We start from the raw sequence: 18931 nt of genomic DNA, 5'->3' as shown, positions 1-18931 counted from the left end.
GGGATGGCGGGAGGGCGTGCCGCTACACAGCTGCGGCGCTGCGGCGCTCAGGGCTCCTGGGACCTGCAGTCCCGTCCGGCGATTCCTTCAACTGCGGTAATGTCAGCCTCCACCTTCTCCGTGCAGGCTGCCCAGAGAAAAGGCATACTGGTGCCTCTCTATGCCACTGTAGGAGAGGGGGGAGCTCTTCTCCGGGGTGTGTTCTGGCCCCACGAAGTAGAAAGGCGAGAGATGTCGGCGAACACTGATGGGACGTGGAGGATACCTTAATTAAGTTCCCCAAGCGACAGATCTCCCAGGAAGTGCGCACGGATGTGTCACTCCGGCAGAGTCGGTAACGTGCCTCTCGCCGCCCTCCTCTCTTTCACTTTCTCGATGGTCACTTCCTCAGTGCGAGCGAGCCGTGCCCCTTTCCCCTCCTCCTTATGGCTCACACAAATGAAGGGTGAAAACCCCTACCTGCTTAGGTGGTCCATTTCCCTACAGGTTGTGAAGGAGAGTAGGATCTGCTTCACATGGGTGCCCCCACTTTTTGCTGGTGTTTCACTGTTTTTCGACCTTAGTCTGGCTGTGGCCCTGCTAATCAGCACCACAGCCTAGCTGCTTCCTCTCTAAAATGGTTTCCATGTACATTAGGTACATATCTAATTGGATTCTGGAGTGCCTTATAAGGCCCTAGTATATGGTATACTATGTACCTGGGGCATAGGTACCACAGAGGCCTACCAGGGGGAACAACCTTTACAACGCAACTTTTACAACACACTACACTTACAACACATTTTTTACAATGCAACATCCACTACAACGCATTCCATTACATAGCATGACACTACAACGCATTTTTAAAAACTACCTTTACAACGCATTCCTTTACATCGCATACTACCTTTACAACGCATAGCATTACAACGCATAATATTACACTACACTATCCAACACTTACCCTACTGTTGCACTCCCTGGAGTTAGAATAGTAATTTTTACCCCTATACTATCCAACACTTACCCTACTGTTGCACCCCCTGGAGTTAGAATAGTAATTTTTACCCCTATACTATCCAACACTTACCCTACTGTTGCACCCCCTGGAGTTAGAATAGTAATTTTTACCCCTATACTATCCAACACTTACCCTACTGTTGCACTCCCTGGAGTTAGAATAGTAATTTTTACCCCTATACTATCCAACACTTTCCCTACTGTTGCACCCCCTGGAGTTAGAATAGTAATTTTTACCCCTATACTATCCAACACTTACCCTACTGTTGCACCCCCTGGAGTTAGAATAGCAATTTTTACCCCTATACTATCCAACACTTAACATCTTACAGACTCATAGACTCATGACACAAGTCTAAACAAGAGAATAGTGTACGATGGAGATTGCACGCGGGTGATGAGGTGCGCATCAGACTTCGTTTGGAAAATGTAATCAATGTCTACAGCTACTACGGTTGAACATTATAATTGCTAGATTCGTTTTTAAACTTTGCAACCACATTCCTTCAATTTTGTGTCACATCACCTCACAGAACATCTCAAACACCACGTAGTAGCTGTAGACATTGATTACATTTTCCAAACGAAGTCTGATGCGCACCTCATCACCCGCGTGCAATCTCCATCGTACACTATTCTCTTGTTTAGACTTGTGTCATGAGTCTATGAGTCTGTAAGATCTATCCCTTCGGATTCTAGTACATCTATGCATATTTCATTTCACGCGCTTTTTTCCATCTTGGTAGAATTTTCCATTCGTATCTTTTATTATCTGGGACTGATTTTAGTTTTGACAGTCTGCGTTGCTCACGATTTTTCCCATATTGTTGCTTTTTTCACCACGTCATGCCTCCGTTCCAACATGGCCCCCGTACAAACCTTTAGTACACCAGCTTCTTAGATGTTACCTGAGCACACCGAGTCCGTTGTCAGTACCGGTGACTTCCGGTGTTAGTCTCTGATTAAGCTCCACCTATATAAATGTATGCCACCTAGGCGTTTTCAACGCGTTCACTGGCATTCCCGAGATGTCTGTTATTCCTTTCACGAAACATTCTCAGGTGAGACCTCCACGATGCATTTTCAGAACCTCTAGACCGTTGTTGCAGCGTGTTAACATCCCCGCTTACGTACTTACTATATTCGGTCTTCTCTTTTCTCTCTCTTACCTATATGCAGTCTACCATCGAATCTACGAAGGTAAGATATTAGTTCTAAACTCTAACGGCAATGTCTTTGTGCGTGCACATTCGAATACTATGCACGCTAAATTTCGATTGTAAACTCATATGCGGCATTATTATTTTTCCAACAGTTTCTCAGCCGAATACCGCCATTAAGGTACGAACAAACCCCCACCCTCGTAAAGGCAAATTCCCTTGCGTGTTATTCTACACAGTATGCACGTAGAGTTGTGTTCATTTGACTCGTAATCAGTTTACATATGGTATTGTCATTCTCTCTACAGCTTCACAGCTGATGACCTTACACAAGGTATGAACAGACCTTTTTCATTTGGAACTTGACACCCATTTCCGCTCTATTGCATTAGGACCTCAGTTTTGATCACTTGCACTAATACAATCCGGTCTACCCTTTCATCCTTTTAGACATATACGCTTTTCACACCCAGTGAACATCCAATCACACAGCCAAACAGGTAACTTGTTGTTAAATACGTCTGTCTTGTATCAGAGTTATTGAGACTGAGCCCCCACCACATGATCCTAATTAGAAATATGGTTCGGTTTATTTTTCAGATTGGCCCCTGACGAAGGAACCGGCTGGTTCCGAAATGCATTGGGCATTTACAAAATCTTTCTGCTGTGTATAAATTCTTATGTTAATGCAACATGTCTAACATATATTATTTGGTAACATGTGCATAATTGATTGTATCAAAGTTATAATTGAGTGTAACAACGTTATTCTTGTACAAATGACATTAATTCGTATTGGGACAAACTGTTATATATTTGAAAACTGCCACACTTGATAACCACGTATAAAAGTGCAAAGTAAACTATGATTTAACGCTGAAAATTAAAAACAAAAGTTTCATACAAACCAGTGTCAGGAAGGACACTTTGTGAACAGTGCTCAGTTGCATACAGGTTCTCAACCTGTCAATACCCGGTCTTGTTTACAGTAGGAGAGGACAAACTCCTACAGAACTGATGCACCACTGTCTTCTTAAGATTGATAATCATTGTCTATCTGTTCATAACTAAGGAGTGCTCTCCCCACACAAAAGCTGTTCTGTGATACAGCCATACCATATACTCTTAAGTACATTATAACCTGGCGGTAAATGCTAACTTTGGAATGGCTGCATCAAAACATGTCATGTTTGGTGTCAAATGCTTTGGAATACTACCCTTCCACCAGTCCTGGCAGCGGGGTTAGCATTCCACCCTTCTAGAGGGAGAGACATGTTCACATTGGCTAAACCCGGTTAAAACTTTCCAAAGCCCTGGCATCACAAAATGGATGCCACTGCTACAGACACGGGTCTGGCCTCCAGCTGCTGAGGGAAACTCCGGCAGGGGAGGCCTGGACAATAGGTTTCCTGTCACAGGGAGGTGTAACCACCTCCCGACAGGCAGATGTGTATTGGGGCAGGGTGGGTGCATTCAGAGAACGCTTTTGAGACACTGCCTGGGGCACACAAGTTGTCCCTGTGCATAGCCCAGTTCAAACTGGTTGCAGGGGCACTCAGCCCCTGCTCTGGCACGAAACTGGACAAAGGGGAAGGGGTGTAACCACCCCCACCCCAGGCCCACCCATAGGCGGGGCCTTAGAGTTAGTCCATCCCCTACCCTGAGTCTACAGCAAAGCTTAGGCCCGTGGCTATCGTGGGTGATGTGGAACCATGACCCCTGGACACTGTGAACGTTTGCAGCAGCACTATGTTCCTGGTCATCCTCGAAGTTGTACTTTTGGCTCCGAGTAGGCCCAGCCTTGCGCACCTCCTGCACTGAAGATTGTTGGCCTCCACTCCAAGAGTGACCCGTGGGCCAGCTTCAAGTGCGACCGCTCAAGGCTCCTTCGTAATCACTAGCCTGTTGGCTAGCAGGTCCCCACGAAGGCAACTCCACTTTTGCTTGGGCTTTTCTGGTTGCTCCAGACTTGCCCTTCCTTACCCTTGCTGGGTGAGTCCATCAGACCTTGCTGGTCTGCACCGCAGTCCTTTAGCTGAATTCTTGTGACTTGCCGTTGCCAAGGCTTGTTGGGTCCTTTCTGGTCACCGACACCGCAGCACTCGACAGACTTCGTGGGACAGCTCAAATCTGGCTTGTGGACTTTGTCGATGCCTCCTGGACTTCGTGGCTGAAGAGTCAAGACACCAATCAAGTCACCTGAAGCACCAGACATCTGTGGGCATTGGTCCATCCTGCCCTAGGTCACTGGCAAGTGACCCAGACTCTGTCCCCTCTGCTTTCAGGTTCCTTATATCCTAGATCCAGGCTTGGATCTCTTTGGACACTTCTCCTCTTCACAGCAGCAGCAGTTCCTTGCAGGCTTCCACTGGAATCGATGACGCGACCCAACACCAAAAGACACCTATGCACCGGGTTTCCCTGGGTGCTAGCCCTAGAACTACCTAAGTCCAAGACTGCAGGTGCCCCCCAGTGCTGTAACATGGAGGTATGCTCTGGACCCAGACAGGAGCTCTCAGAACAGGGACCTGCAACATGTGCACAGTGCCAGAGGGGGCCCCTACAGCAGTCATCCCTGCACACCCTGGGGTTGCTGGGGCTAATGTTACACCACTGGTGTCCCCCAAAGGTGAAGCAGGGAACCCCCCTCACACTCTGCACCCAGTCAAGAGCTCTCAGACCAGGGACCTGCAACCTGTGCACAGTGCCAGAGGGGGCCCCTAGAGCAGTCACCCCCGCACACCCTGGGGTTGCCGGGGCTAATGTTACACCACTGGTGTCACCCATGAACTTGCCTCGTATTAAAAAGATTCCTGAGTGTCTAGTGTGGATTCCTACTCAAACACAAGGGAAACCACACTCTGGGGATCCAGGCGAATGCTGATTTGGGTCATTCCGTGGCAGAGGTACGTTCCTGTGTGAGTAAAACTGAAGGGTGAAAAGAGATATTGATGAGAGGTTTACACGCCAGCAGGTCGCCCTGAATGTAACGAAAAAATTTACTGTTTTATAAGTGTATTGTGTGAGCTCATGCTTGGAAAATTCTAATGCTGATATTTTAGCAAACACTCTGGCCCAGGGGTTTGTAAATATCCAGGCAGTGAAAGGGTTTATAGAATGAGAATGATTTGCATTTCTTCTGTTTCTGCAGATCCCTTTATGAAGGTTGCACTGACGGATTCCAAGGATCCCTGTGTTGGTTTTTTGCGGATTAAAGTCCGTGAATGGGGAAGAGTGTGTAACCACCAGTGGGACATGAAGGATGCTGCAGTGGTCTGTAGAGAGCTGGGATGTGGAGCTCCAGTTTCAGCAACAACCGGGTCTTCATTTATTGAAAATAGATATGAGCCAGTACTGATTTCAAATGTACAGTGCAATGGAGATGAACAGAGGCTCTCAGAGTGTCCCTACACCATCAAGATACCTCAGGATTGCGATACCACGAAGTCCGCAGGAGTGCGCTGCACAGGTAAAAAAACAATCACTATTATGAGATCTCACTTCCTGGTAAGAGATGTAAACAATGACTCTGCATCTTTGTAAAGCAAAGCTAACAACAAAGTAGCAGAGTGCTGTACAGTAAACTGGAGGGCATTGCAGTGTGGCGAGGAGCAAGTGGGAGCTGACTGAGGAGGAAGCATGGTCCACAGAGATGGTGGACACGAGGACTGGTCTGTAACCAGAGGCTGTGACCCCAGGAATACGTTGGGAGTAAGATAGACTTTAGGGCATTTTCAGGTAACATGGTTATAGTGAAATTGGATTTTGATTATATTTTTTTTCACAGAATCCACAAAACCATAGCATTTTCAACCCAAACCAACCACCTGCCAGTATCTCGCATAGCTTCCGTATGATAATTTTTGCTACTTTTAAACAGGTCCAACCTTTAAATGCTGCCAAGTAGATCTTCCTTAACCCGCACACCTCCCACAATTTAGCAGGACATTATGGGTCAGATGTGCGACCATTTTTTGCAGTCACAAATGGGAGATCGGCCTGTTTGAGACCGCATAAAAGGGTCCAAGCATGTACAAACGTTATTTTGCGAGTCACTGATTCACAAAATAGCGTTTGCGACTCTTGCTATTAGGAGGGGGCATCCCTTCCTTATAGTGAGTCTCAATGGCAAGTACTATTTTTTTGAAACCGCATTTGCGCTCGCAAAACACTCGCAGTTTGCCACCTGCTTCAAGTTGGTGGTAAACCACTCGCAAATGTGAAGGGGTCCCCTGGGGACCCCTTCCCCTTTGTGAGACTGTGAGAAAATATTTTTTAAGAGGGACCACTGCCTGCCCTTAAAAAATGAAACTGAAAAGTTAAATTTTTCTTTTTTAAATGCACCCCATTTTCCTTTAAGAAAAATGGACTGCTTTTCTTTTTTTTAAACTGCTTGATTGAAAAAGCAGTCCCAGACATCGTGGTCTGCTGACCCCAGCAGGCCACCATCCCTGTGAGTGCTAGCCATTCCCAATGGGGTCACAAATTGTGCTTGCCTCATGAATATTAATGAGTCATGCAATTTGCGACCCCATTGGGAATCACAAACAGTGTCTAAGACACTGTTGTACATTCACTTTTGCACGTCGCAAATTGCGAGTTGCAATTCCACGCAATTTGCGATTCGCAAAAGTGAATGGTCGCACATCTGGCCCTATGTGTATTGGATAAGACATCAATAATCCTACCAGAGACAGTCAAAAACACATTTATTTGGTTTGCGGGTTGTTGGAACACCTTTCCTCCCAAGGAAGCACACACAAGAACTCCACTGTAAGAAATTGCATCATTGTTTGTGGTGGGTGACTGCCCACCTCAAGTAAAAATCCCAACACTCGTCAGGGTGAACCCTGAAAGTCACTAAATTAACTTTGCACTCAGCCCCCTGGTAGGTATGGCACAGGGTAGACAGGATGGACATAGCTCATGGTGCAAAGTTAATATGCAGTATCACAACAATAGCAAAATCAAAACACCAAGCAATACAAATTCAAAATTAGAAAAGTAGAGTAAAATGTGAAAACAAACAGCATAACAATACAAAACCAAGACAAATAGTGTTAGAAAGCACAAAGCTCCAATTGTAGTGATGGTTTGGAATAGACAAGGACCTAAGAGTGATTTCAGACCTACCTGGAGAGCAGATGGGATGTACCAACCATGTTAAACCCAGTCGGAGTTTTTACCTTGGGACTAAGTCAAGGAAATGGAAGACGAAATCCTTAAGTAACTCAGTATTGTTTTCAAAGCACGACCTGATCACCCATAAGAGTCTCAAGGCGCTGGGGCCGTCGAGGAGATTAAGTGAGCTATTGCCCAGAGTCACATGATGCTGAGCTGATCTGCCTCTGGGGATTGAACCGTGAGCCCCGCGCTCCAGAGTCAGCCAAACTAGCTGCTGCGCCACACCTCTCCCACCTTAAGTGAGGCAAGTCAGCAGTCTTTTTCAGAAGAAGTCCTCATGAAGTCGGTTATGCATTGGACAAGGTCCCACTGATGTTGTTGGATTTGGGAGATAGCTCAGAGAAGGAAAAGTTTAAATGTCGCACCCAGGGAAGTCCTGTGGTTTGATACTTTTGCCGCCTACTTCTGGTCAAGATTTTACCTTAAGACTTAATCTCAGAATTGTGAGAAGTTGGCCTGGTATATGCTGTCCACTAATTAAAGTGGGCTCCTTGTATCAATCCAAACAACCCCTTATGGTGAATCGGTTAAAGACAACCTTTATTGAAAGCTATCCTAGCGGTAGCTATGGAGAGCAGCCTTCAGGCTAAGTCTTGAAGGAATGTATAGCAGCTTGTTTACCAGTCTACAATCTCTTGAATGACCAAATGAAAGGACAACCACACCAGGTATATATAAAAAATATATGTATTTAAGATAAAACACACCCCTCTAGTCTCTTTATGAGGCTGGAGTTCGAAGTACTTAAGTTACAAGTCAGTATTCAACAATAAAAGCACAAATACACGTTTGGGCCCTAGGGGCGTACCAAACCATATACCAATAAAGTGGTATAAGAACCACGACTGAGCTAGACACAAGACCGTTAGCCTTTAGAAGTGCTTGGGCCCCAAGGAATCACCCAAGGTAGTGACGTAGGGGACCCACGGGGGACACGTGCAGTGTTAGAACACAGGCGCAAATCGCCATTAACTTCTATGGGGAAAGTCGCTGTTGGAAAATTACAAGTTAAGGACACTTAGAAGATGACTACAAGCAAACCCTTTCGGACTTAGAGGTGTCTAGGGCCAACACCCACGGGAGCACTGGAGTATTCGAGTTACCTCACCCAGGGAAGCCGGGTGCATAGGTGTCTTTTAGAGTCGGGTCGCGGCGTACTTTTCAATTCAAGCTGGCAAAGAAGTGCTGCTGCCGTGAAGAGGAGAAGTGTCTGGAGAGATCCAAGCCTGGATCGAGGATGGAAGGAACCTGAAAGCAGAGGGGACAGAGTCTGGGTCACTTACCAGTGACTAAGGGCATGAAAGTCCATTGCCCACAGATGTCGGGTGCTTCAGGTGAGTTGGTGGGTGTCTTGACTATTCAGCCACGAAGTCCAGGAGGAGTCGACGACAACTAGGAGCTGGATTTGAGCTGTTCCACGAAGTCTTTCGAGTGCTGCGTTGTCGGCGACCAGAATGGATCCAACAAGCCTTGGCAATGGCAAGTCAAGTGGAAATAGAAGAAGGACGTCGGTGCAGACCAAAAAGGTCTGGGGGACTCACCCAGCAAGGGTAAGTCAGGGCACATCTGGAGCAACCATAATAGCCCAATCAGAAAAGGAGTTACCTTCGTGGGGACCCACTAGCCAATGGACTAGTGATTGTGAAGGAGCCTCAAGCAGTCGCACTGGAAACTGACCCACAGGTCACTCGTGGAGTGGAGGGCAGAGATCTTTGGTGCAGTTAGTGCTCAAGGCTAGGGGTACTCAGAGCCCAAATCACAACTTTGAGGAAGACCAGGAAGATGATGTACCGGCAAAAGTTCATGGTGTCCAGGGGTCATGGTACCACGTCACCCACGATAGCCACGGGTCTCAGCTTTGCTGTAGACTCAGGGTAGCCTCGAGGAAGTCTGGAAATCCACCTCTGGTGATGCAAAGACTTCGGCGTCCAGCAGGATCTTCAGAGTTGCAGACCAGACAGTTGCTTCTTTGGTGCCTGCCAAGCAGGGGAGTCACTCCTTGACCCCGAGAGAGATTTCTTCAGTCTTCTAGTCGAAATAGAAAGTCGAAGGTCCAGGATATATATTGCAAAGTTTAGTCCAGGGTAATCCAAAGTCTCAAGGACTGGGTTCCTATACTCAGTCTATAAGTTCTATAAGTTCACAGATGATTGATTATTTATATACTTCATGGTTGGGTATGTCATGACCTCTACGAAACAATCCATGAAAATGCCTTTGTCCAGGTTTACTGGGAATATTTGGACTCCCAAGGTCTGAGCAAGGAGAAGGTGACGGTTTGCTGAAACAATTAACACTATGTGAGAACTCTGCGTGGTATGTGCACAAGATATCATGGAAGTGTGCCTTTAATGCGACTCGTGATATGTGCTCAAAATATCATGTGTGTGCCCTTAATGTGACCCCGTAAAAACAGTTATTTACAGAAAGCTTGTTATTCATACACTCCAGTCACAAGTGCCACCTGCAGACTGCTCACAGCTAGGAGTGGGAGGAACTGCTGGAATTTCACTCTGTGAAGTTACCAAAAAATGCCATGAGATTCCTGGGAGTTCTGGAAATGGGCGTAAAATGTACCTGGTGCTGCTCGCACTGCTATTTAGTCCTGGTAGCTGGATCCATACTGTAAAATCAGTGCAAACAGCACCACAACTGCACAGCCATTTTGTTTTACCAGCTTCTGCCTAGCTTTCTCCTGCCGCTCTTTCCCAACTTTTCAATTCTACCAAACCCACCCCCTTTTGATCACCCACTTCCCAGTCCCACATTTTGTTTACCTATTTTTTATCACTTTCTCTTTTTTCCTGTGTGTATTTATGTTTCTGTGTGTGTTTATGACTTCTACTTTTTTTTCTTTTCATTTCTTGACTTGTCCTCTTCTTATTTTCTTTTCCCTTTCCAAGTTACCCATTCCAGGCCGACTCCCTCCCATCCTGATCAGTCCAGTGCACTCCCCTTACCCCATGGCATAGGCAGGCAACGCCCATGCCACCTGCACCCACCCATTTTCAGCAAGTCAGAGGCAACCACAATAATCTTTTGGATGCAGCACTAACTCCCCTACATTTTGGCAGCAGGGCCAGTGAGAGTTACACCCTGTGGGAGGGTCAGCTGCAATGGGGGCAAGTGTGGAGGTTTGCGTGTCGCAGCACAGGGGTCAAGAGCACCCAGCAGCAGCTGACACACCGCTGGGTCAACATCTTAGACCAGGAACAGCACCTTCTCAACCTGCTAGGTGTTAAGGTTGCAGGACTCAGTGAGTATTCTTTTTGTTTCTAAAAGTGCAATTTGTTTTTCAAGTGGTATAATCCTACTCAGAGGTAAGTTAAGTTTATGTGATGATTGAATATCAATCTATCTATCTATCTATCTATCTATCTATCTATCTATCTATCTATCTATCTATCTATCTATCTATCTATCTATCTATCTATCTATCTATCTATCTATCTATCTATCTATCTATCTATCTATCTATCTGTCTGTCTGTCTGTCTGTCTGTCTGTCTGTCTGTCTGTCTGTCTGTCTGTCTGTCTGTCTGTCTGTCTGTCTGTCTGTCTATCTATCTATCTATCTATCTATCTATCTATCTATCTGTCTGTCTGTCTGTCTGTCTGTCTGTCTGTCTGTCTGTCTGTCTGTCTGTCTGTCTGTCTGTCTGTCTCTCTATCTATCTATCTATCTATCTATCTATCTATCTATCTATCTATCTATCTATCTATCTATCTATCTATCTATCTATCTATCTATCTATCTATCTATCTGTTTATCAGTCTATTATCTATCTATCTGTTTATCAGTCTATTATCTATCTATCTGTTTATCAGTCTATTATCTATCTATCTATCTATCTATCTATCTATCTATCTATCTATCTATCTATCTATCTATCTATCTATCTATCTATCTATCTATCTATCTATCTATCTATCTATCTATCTATCTATCTATCTATCTATCTATCTATCTATCTATCTATCTATCTGTTTATCTATCTATCTATCTATCTATCTATCTATCTATCTATCTATCTATCTATCTATCTATCTATCTATCTATCTGTTTATCAGTCTATTATCTATCTATCTGTTTATCAGTCTATTATCTATCTATCTGTTTATCAGTCTATTATCTATCTATCTGTTTATCAGTCTATTATCTATCTATCTTTGTAGTTAGGTGAATTGTTCAATGACAACATTAAAGTTTTGAAGTAAAAAGCATCAGTGATGTCACATATGATGTCATAGAACATATCATCAGTGATTTCATGTGAGTCCATAAGCAGGGCGTGGCGTGGACGCATGTTATAGTTAGTGCTGCTGTGGGAAGTTGGCCTGGCATATGCTGGTCACTAGTTATAGTGGCCACCTTACACCAGTCCAATTCGACTCTTATGATGTTAGGTTTAAAAGACAACCTTTAAAGAAAGCTATCCTAGTGGTAGTTGTGGAAAGCAGCCTTCAGGCTAAGTCTTGAAGGAGTGTTAAGCTTATTGTTTTACCATAGATAACCTCTTGAATGACCAAATGAAAGAGTATTCCACACAGGTATATATATAAAATATATGTATTTATTCTAAACAGAATCCCACAGTCTCTTTATGAGGCTAAGGCAAAATTATACATAAAACAAGCATTGATAGATACAAATAAATAGCACTGTTAACATTGGGCCCCAGGGGGGGACCAAACCATATACTAAAATAGTGGTATATGAACCACGACAATTCTACAGACAATGTCTAGGGCATTTAGGATCGCTGGCCCCTTAAGAATCCACCCCAGGTTATGAGGAAGGGGACCCACGGGAGGCGCGTGCAGTGGAAGTACCTGCTATCGGGATCTCCATTAAAGCCTATGGAGAATGTCGCGGTTGAAAATAAACAGTTTAAAAATACTTCTAGCAGGAGTAAAAAGTTAAAACTTTAGAGTTAAGCTTTTGAAGAGCCCACAACCTTGAGAGTACCGTAGTACCACTGTTACCTGCCCCAGGGAAGCCGGGTGCATAGGTCGTTTTCGATGTGCGGTCACGGGCTGATTTTCAATGGGAAAATACAAAATAGTCAAAAGTTCTGCTAGCCAAAAGCGTCGATGATGCCGTGAAGATCAAAGATGTGAAGATTGTAGAGAAGAACTTGAAAGCAGAGGGGACAGAGTATGGGTCACGGCAAAGTGACCAGGAGGCTCAAAGCAAAGAGCCCTTCGATGTCGGGTGCTTCAGGTTGAAGGTGGTTTAGCTTGGATCTGCAGCCACGAGCTCTGGGAGGCTTCAAGGAAGGCCAGCTTCTGGATGGTGACTGTCCCACGTCGGATGAGGGTCGCTGCGGTGTTAGTGTCCGGATTGGATCACTAAGCCTTGGCAACCGCAACCCACGCAAGATGAACAAATCTGCTATGGTGCAGACCCACGAGATCTGAGAGAGGTCTCCATCAAGGAGACTGTAGAGCAGACCTGGAGCAACCAGGGGAACTCTTGTTTGTTGTGATAGACCTCCGCTAGGGCCCACAAGTCAAGAGACAAGGGACCACGGGAGGCGGCAATTTGGAGTGCGTAAAAGGGCACCCACGGACCACCGGAGGGGGCTAGGGCGCTGGTCTTTAGTACAATTGCTGTAGAGTGGTTGGCTCCAAAACAGGCCAAAGCACAACTTCCCCACTTTTCAGGGTCGTGTGCTACGCAAGAGGTGGCCGGTGTCTTGGTGTATTGGGGATCTCGGCACCCACGCGGTCCACAGTGCCCAAATTCATTGTGCACACTCACTGGCCTCTGGGATGCGCTGGAGACCCACCTCAAGGGGGCAGGAAGGCGTCGAAGTCCATAGGAGCAGCGAAGTTCCAACCGGGTCACTTGCAGTGTTTCAGGTGCCTGCCAAGCAGGGGGATAACTCCTTTATCCCAAGGGAGATTTCTTCCGTCAGCTGGGCAGCAGCAAGTCGAAGGTCAAGACTGTAAAGTTCAAGATTAATCTGAGGCTCTGGGGCCACGTTATTCACCTTTATCCCCAAGATTAGGGGAGTGTCCAGAGTAGTGTCCACCAATGAGTGGTGAGGCGGGAAAGGGTGGCTACACCCTCTCCCATTTGTGTGTTTCCCACCTGGGCGAGGGGCAGTGTTGGACCCGGCCTCGTAGCATGGCTCTACTGGTCCCCGCACCACCTCACCTGGTACCTGCAGCCCCGAGCTCCCGGCCTAACCGATCCTTTCCACCAGGACACATGCACCCGACCCGGACATCCTCGTCCATGGCCTCTCCCCCTTCGGCCACTCCGGACCCGCGTGCTCACTTCATGCACCAAAATGGCCGCCCGGCCCCAGCGCGACCCGGGCCTAGAGGCGCCACTCCGGCTGGAGGACATCACGCTTCAGGGGATGAGAGAGGGAGGAGCAGTTTCTATCGCACCTCTGAACTCCCCTGGGACGATGGGTTTCGATCGGCCCTCCGGCCTCCCTGAGAGCTGGCTCCATGCCTGCTGGGTGTCTGGGACTCCTCCCGACCCGGCCCTGAAAAGATCACAAGACAATGGCAGGAAACCCCGACAAGCGACCCCCAGGTGACAAGACCCCTGCCTGCACAGACTCCGGACATCAAAGAGGGGTCGACCTATAACAAGGGGTGCTCTGGGACTGTCCGGCAGATTCGACGCTGGAACAACGAGAGCCTGCTGACGCGGTCGCGGCTCCTGGAACTTAGAACCACCTGAGCCCTGCTGAGTGACTCGCGGCTCCCTGAAGATCGTAAGACCTCCGAACTGTACCTGAGCCCTGCTGAGTGACTCGCGGCTCCCTGAAGATCGTAAGACCTCCGAACTCGTACCTGAGCCCTGCTGAGTGACTCGCGGCTCCCCGAAGATCGTAAGACCTCCGAACTTGTGCTTGAGCCCTGCTGAGTGACTCGCGGCTTCCACAGACTCCACCGGTCCCGCCGGACCCCACGACAACCAGCCTACCCCCCAGCTCGAGGATTGTGAGCTGTGCGCCGGGTACGTCCTTGCCTTGAACCTTTTACCAGAGACTGTCCCGCTACCCCCTATCCCTTCCGAGACTCATTGAGCCCGTGCTCTCCTTGTACATATTTGCAGTGCTAACCTGGTTGATAAAGATTGATTCCTAAGGACACACGGTGTGGTGTTTCTGTGTCGTGTGGTGCCAGACGTACGATCCTCAATACGAGATTTCTCCTCCTGAGGAGTCTCCCGCCAGTGCCCGGCTACGATACTTTGAGGGTGGGTCTCAGGGTAGTCAGGACCCCCTTTCCGGGCTCCTCTGAGGTCGCCGTCTAACATTGGTGGCAGCGGTGGGATTCGGGCCCTTCACCGAGAGATCGTACCGTGAACGACGGACGCACTACCGACAAAGATGGCAGAAGGAAACGCCATGATCCCCGCAGAAACCAACGCCAACAGGGTGTTCCAGGTGGAACAACTAGAAGAATACACACACAAAGAACTAAAGCAATTCTGCAAAGAACTTAGAATCGCTACCACCGGTCTCAACACCAAGGAAGATTTGCAGAAAGCACTGAAAGCCTGGGTGGATGCCGGGGCCTCCCGCCCGGAAGACACGGGGGAGCGCCCCGACGAGGCCGAACTCCCCCAAGGCGAAAGCAGCAGCAATCAGGTGCGAGGCATCGTACCAGACGGGGGCCTATCCCCGGAAGAACTCGCGGACAGAGAGAGAAGCCGCAATCACGAACTCGAGTTAGCTAAACTCAAAATCGAAGGCGAATTAAAGTTAGCGGAGAAAAAGCTAGCAGTAGAGCAAATGCGCGTGCAAGGCGAGCTAGAAGAGAAGAAGCTCCAACGGGAACACGAAGGAAGGAAGCTCCAACTAGAGCACGAACGCAGCTTGAAAGAAATCGAGCTCAAGGCCAGAAGCGAGGAAGGGAGGCCCCCGGGAAACCGAGAGGCGACCTCCCCAGCGGAGCAGAAGGTCCACATCCCCAAGGACGTGGTCAAGGAATATTATAAAAACGATGACATTCAACAATGGTTCAGGGCCTACGAGGTCGCCATGACCTCCCATCGGGTCCCGCAGAAGGACTGGGGGGCAGGGTTGTGGGGACGGTTTCTGAGCGAAGGAAGAGACACCCTGCTCGACCTACCCCTCTCTCTGCAGACCTCCTACAGCCACATGAAAGAGGCTCTACTCACAAGGTACGGTCTCACCCCCGAGATGTACCGTCAGCGATTCCAGGACTGCAGGAAAATCCCGGGCACCACCTGGGTGGAATATGTAAACTTTTTTAGTCGGTCCTTCGATGGGTGGGTCAAGGGCAGCAAAGTCACCACCCTTGAGGAACTCACCGACCTCCTGTTGTGGGAACACCTGGCTGCGAACTGCTTTGTGGAACTACGCCAGCATCTGCTTGACAGCAAGCTCACCGATCCCAGGAAGCTGGCGGTGGAAGCAGACCGCTGGACCAACACCCGGGTCACCCGGGGCATGGTAGGAGAATACCCCCGAGCCAGTCAGGGACCACCCCGCCAGAGAGGAGGGGGGAACCAGGGAGGCCAGAGAGAGTCCCAGCCTAGCCCCCCAAAGAACCAACCTCCACCTTTCCCAGCGCCCCCCCCACCAGTAACCGGACCCCCCGGGAGACGGGGACACAGGGTAACCATCACTTGTTTCCGTTGCCAGAAGCCCGGGCACTACGCCAATGACCCAGAATGCCCCATGGCCACCCAAAACACCCCTGCAAGACAGATAGCCAACATAGCTCTGGGGGAGGAGGTTGAGGAAACCGGGGAGTGGGAACCCGCAGCCATGGCCCTAGTATCCCTGGGAGATAGGGAGATGGTCCCTGGTAGCCTCCTGCCCTCCAACACGAAGAAATACGGGCAGCTCGTCAAGATCAATGGCCACCAAATAGAGGCCCTGCGGGACACCGGGGCCAGCATCACCGGTGTCCTCAGGCACTTAGTCCCCGAGGAGCAGATCCTCCCCAACGTCTTTTGCCCGGTAATTTCCGCAGATAATAGAGAGAGTATGTGTCAGGTAGCTCTGGTGCCGTTTGAGTGGGGTGGAGTGATAGGTAAACTGAGGGTGGCCGTAAGAACCTCCCAGCCAGTCGACTGCCTCTTAGGGAACGACCTGGAGAGTTCTCCCTGGAAGCACGTCGAGCGCAAGGCCCACCTAGAGATGATGGGGCTCCCCGAGTGGGTGTGCGCCACCACCCAATCTATGTCAGCTCGACTTCCCCCCCTGGGAGAAGTCGAAGACGCCCCGACCGAAGAAGTCAGAGCAGTAACCATCGAGGGTCCTCCCGTCCCCCCATCGGAAGGGCCCGTCGCCAGCGACGAACCCTCACTGTCCGACACCGCCCCGGTCCCCGAGTTAGGCGATCTACCCGAGTTAGCCCAATGGCGCCACGAGGGCGGGCCCACCCGGGAGGAGTTTTGCCGGGAGCAAGCCACTTGTCCTTCCCTGGTCGGACTACGGCGCCAGGCCGAGGGCCAAGCCGCAGGCGACCAAACTGGAACGCACCGAATTTATTGGGAGAATAACATTTTATACAGTGAGCAGAAGTCGGTGGAGCTGGGATCCGGACGGGTGCTGGTGGTACCCCTCCGCTTCCGAGACTTCCTCCTGGGCTTAGCCCACGACGTCCCCCTCGCCGGCCACCTGGGTCAAGACAAGACCTACAGCCGTCTCGTGACCCATTTTTACTGGCCTAGAATGAGAGCAGCTGTAGAGGCCCACTGCAAGTCCTGTCCCACGTGCGAAGCGAGTGGGAAGAGTGGGGGGAAGCGCAAGGCTCCCCTCCAACCCTTCCCGGTCGTCAGTACCCCCTTCGAACGAGTCGGGATCGACATCGTGGGGCCACTGGACCCCCCCACCTCCCAAGGTCACCGTTTCATCCTGGTCCTGGTGGATCACGCCACCCGATACCCTGAGGCGATCCCCCTACGCAACGTCACGGCTCCCGTAGTGGGCCAGGCCCTGATGGGGATCTTTTCCCGGGTAGGCTTTCCCCGCAAGGTCGTGAGCGATCGCGGCACTAATTTTATCTCGAAGTACATGACGTCCCTGTGGCAACAATGTGGAGTGTCCTACAAGTTCACCACCCCGTACCATCCCCAAGGGAACGGCCTAGTAGAGAGGTTTAACAGGACTCTGAAAGGGATGATCACCGGCCTAGAAGAGCCCCTCCGGCGTAAGTGGGACGTCCTGCTCCCCTGCCTCTTGTTCGCTTACCGAGAGGTCCCCCAGAAGTCCCTAGGGTTCAGCCCATTTGAGTTGCTCTATGGACACCCCGTCCGAGGTCCCCTCAGCTTGGTTAAGGAAGGGTGGGAGGCGGCACCCCAGACCACCCCACGAGATGTGTTCCACTACGTTCTGACCCTCCGGAACCAGACCAGGAAGTTCCGAGCACTGGCCGAGGCCAACCTAGAGACAAGCCAAGAAGAGATGAAGCGCTGGTACGACCAGAATGCCACTCTGGTCGAGTTCCAGCCGGGCCAACAAGTATGGGTCATGGCCCCGGTAAAGCCAGGCGCCCTCCAGGACAGGTGGACCGGGCCCTACAAAGTGATTGAGCGGAAGAGTCAAGTCACATACTTGGTGGACGTCCAGTCGCCTCGGGATCCCCTTCGGGTCCTTCACGTGAACCGCCTCAAGCCTCACTTTGTGCGGACAGAACTGAGCCTCCTGCTGGCCACCGATGACGGGGCCGAAGATGAGTCCGATCCCCTCCCGGACCTCCTGTGTGTCAAGGAGCAGGATGGCTCCGTGGAGGGAGTGAACCTCTCCCCAGCTCTCACTGCCCAGCAACAAGAGGACTGCCGCCAGCTACTAGGACAATTTGGCGACCTCTTCTCCCTGATCCCCCGAGTCACCGACTGGTGTGTCCATGACGTGGACACCGGGGACAGCCCACCGGTGAGACACCGAGCATACCGGGTCCCAGACCGGGTCCGGTCCTGCATTCAAGCTGAAGTCTCAAAGATGTTGACCATGGGGGTGATCGAGCCATCTGACAGTCCCTGGGCCAGCCCCGTGGTCCTGGTCCCGAAGGCAGCGGCCCCCGGTGTCGCCCCCGAGCTCCGGTTCTGTGTGGACTACCGGGAGCTCAATGACGTCACCCGAACCGATGCCCACCCCATTCCACGAGCCGACGAGCTCATTGACCGACTCGGGGCAGCCCGGTTCCTCAGCACCTTCGACCTCACCTGCGGATACTGGCAGATTGCGCTCACCGAGGGGGCCAAGGAGCGGTCCGCCTTCTCCACCCCAGATGGGCATTACCGCTTCCGCGTGATGCCCTTCGGAATGAAAAATGCCCCGGCCACCTTCCAGCGACTGGTGAATAGAGTCCTGGCCGGGCTGGAACAGTTCAGCGCGGCCTATCTAGAAGACATCGCCGTTTTCAGTTCCGAATGGAGTGAGCACCTCCAGCACCTCCGGAGGGTGCTAACCGCCCTGCGCCAGGCAGGCCTCACCGTAAAAGCCAGCAAGTGCCAAATTGGGCAAGGATCAGTAGTCTACCTGGGGCACCAGGTCGGGAGTGGCCAGGTCGCCCCTCTACAGCCGAAGATCGACGCCATCGTGGCCTGGGAACCCCCCACCACCCAAACGGAGGTCCGAG

The 18931-nt window shown here is 49.9% G+C and overlaps 1 protein-coding gene across 1 annotated transcript in view; it reads left to right on the top strand.

Moving 5' to 3' along the window:
* Positions 1–5319: 5319 nt before the first annotated feature.
* LOC146829904 (CD5 antigen-like) overlaps positions 5320–18931 on the top strand; it is a 501695-nt gene continuing 488083 nt past the window's right edge. The window contains exon 1 of the mRNA XM_085604182.1: positions 5320–5631. Within this exon, the coding sequence (XP_085460308.1) occupies positions 5322–5631 (310 nt within the window). The 5' untranslated portion in view covers positions 5320–5321. The remainder of the gene's footprint in view (positions 5632–18931) is intronic.

The sequence above is a fragment of the Triturus cristatus genome, chromosome 5_1 (assembly GCF_964204655.1).
Source record: "Triturus cristatus chromosome 5_1, aTriCri1.1, whole genome shotgun sequence".
Classification (NCBI taxonomy): Eukaryota; Metazoa; Chordata; class Amphibia; order Caudata; family Salamandridae; genus Triturus; species Triturus cristatus.
This window is presented reverse-complemented; position numbering and strand designations above follow the sequence as displayed.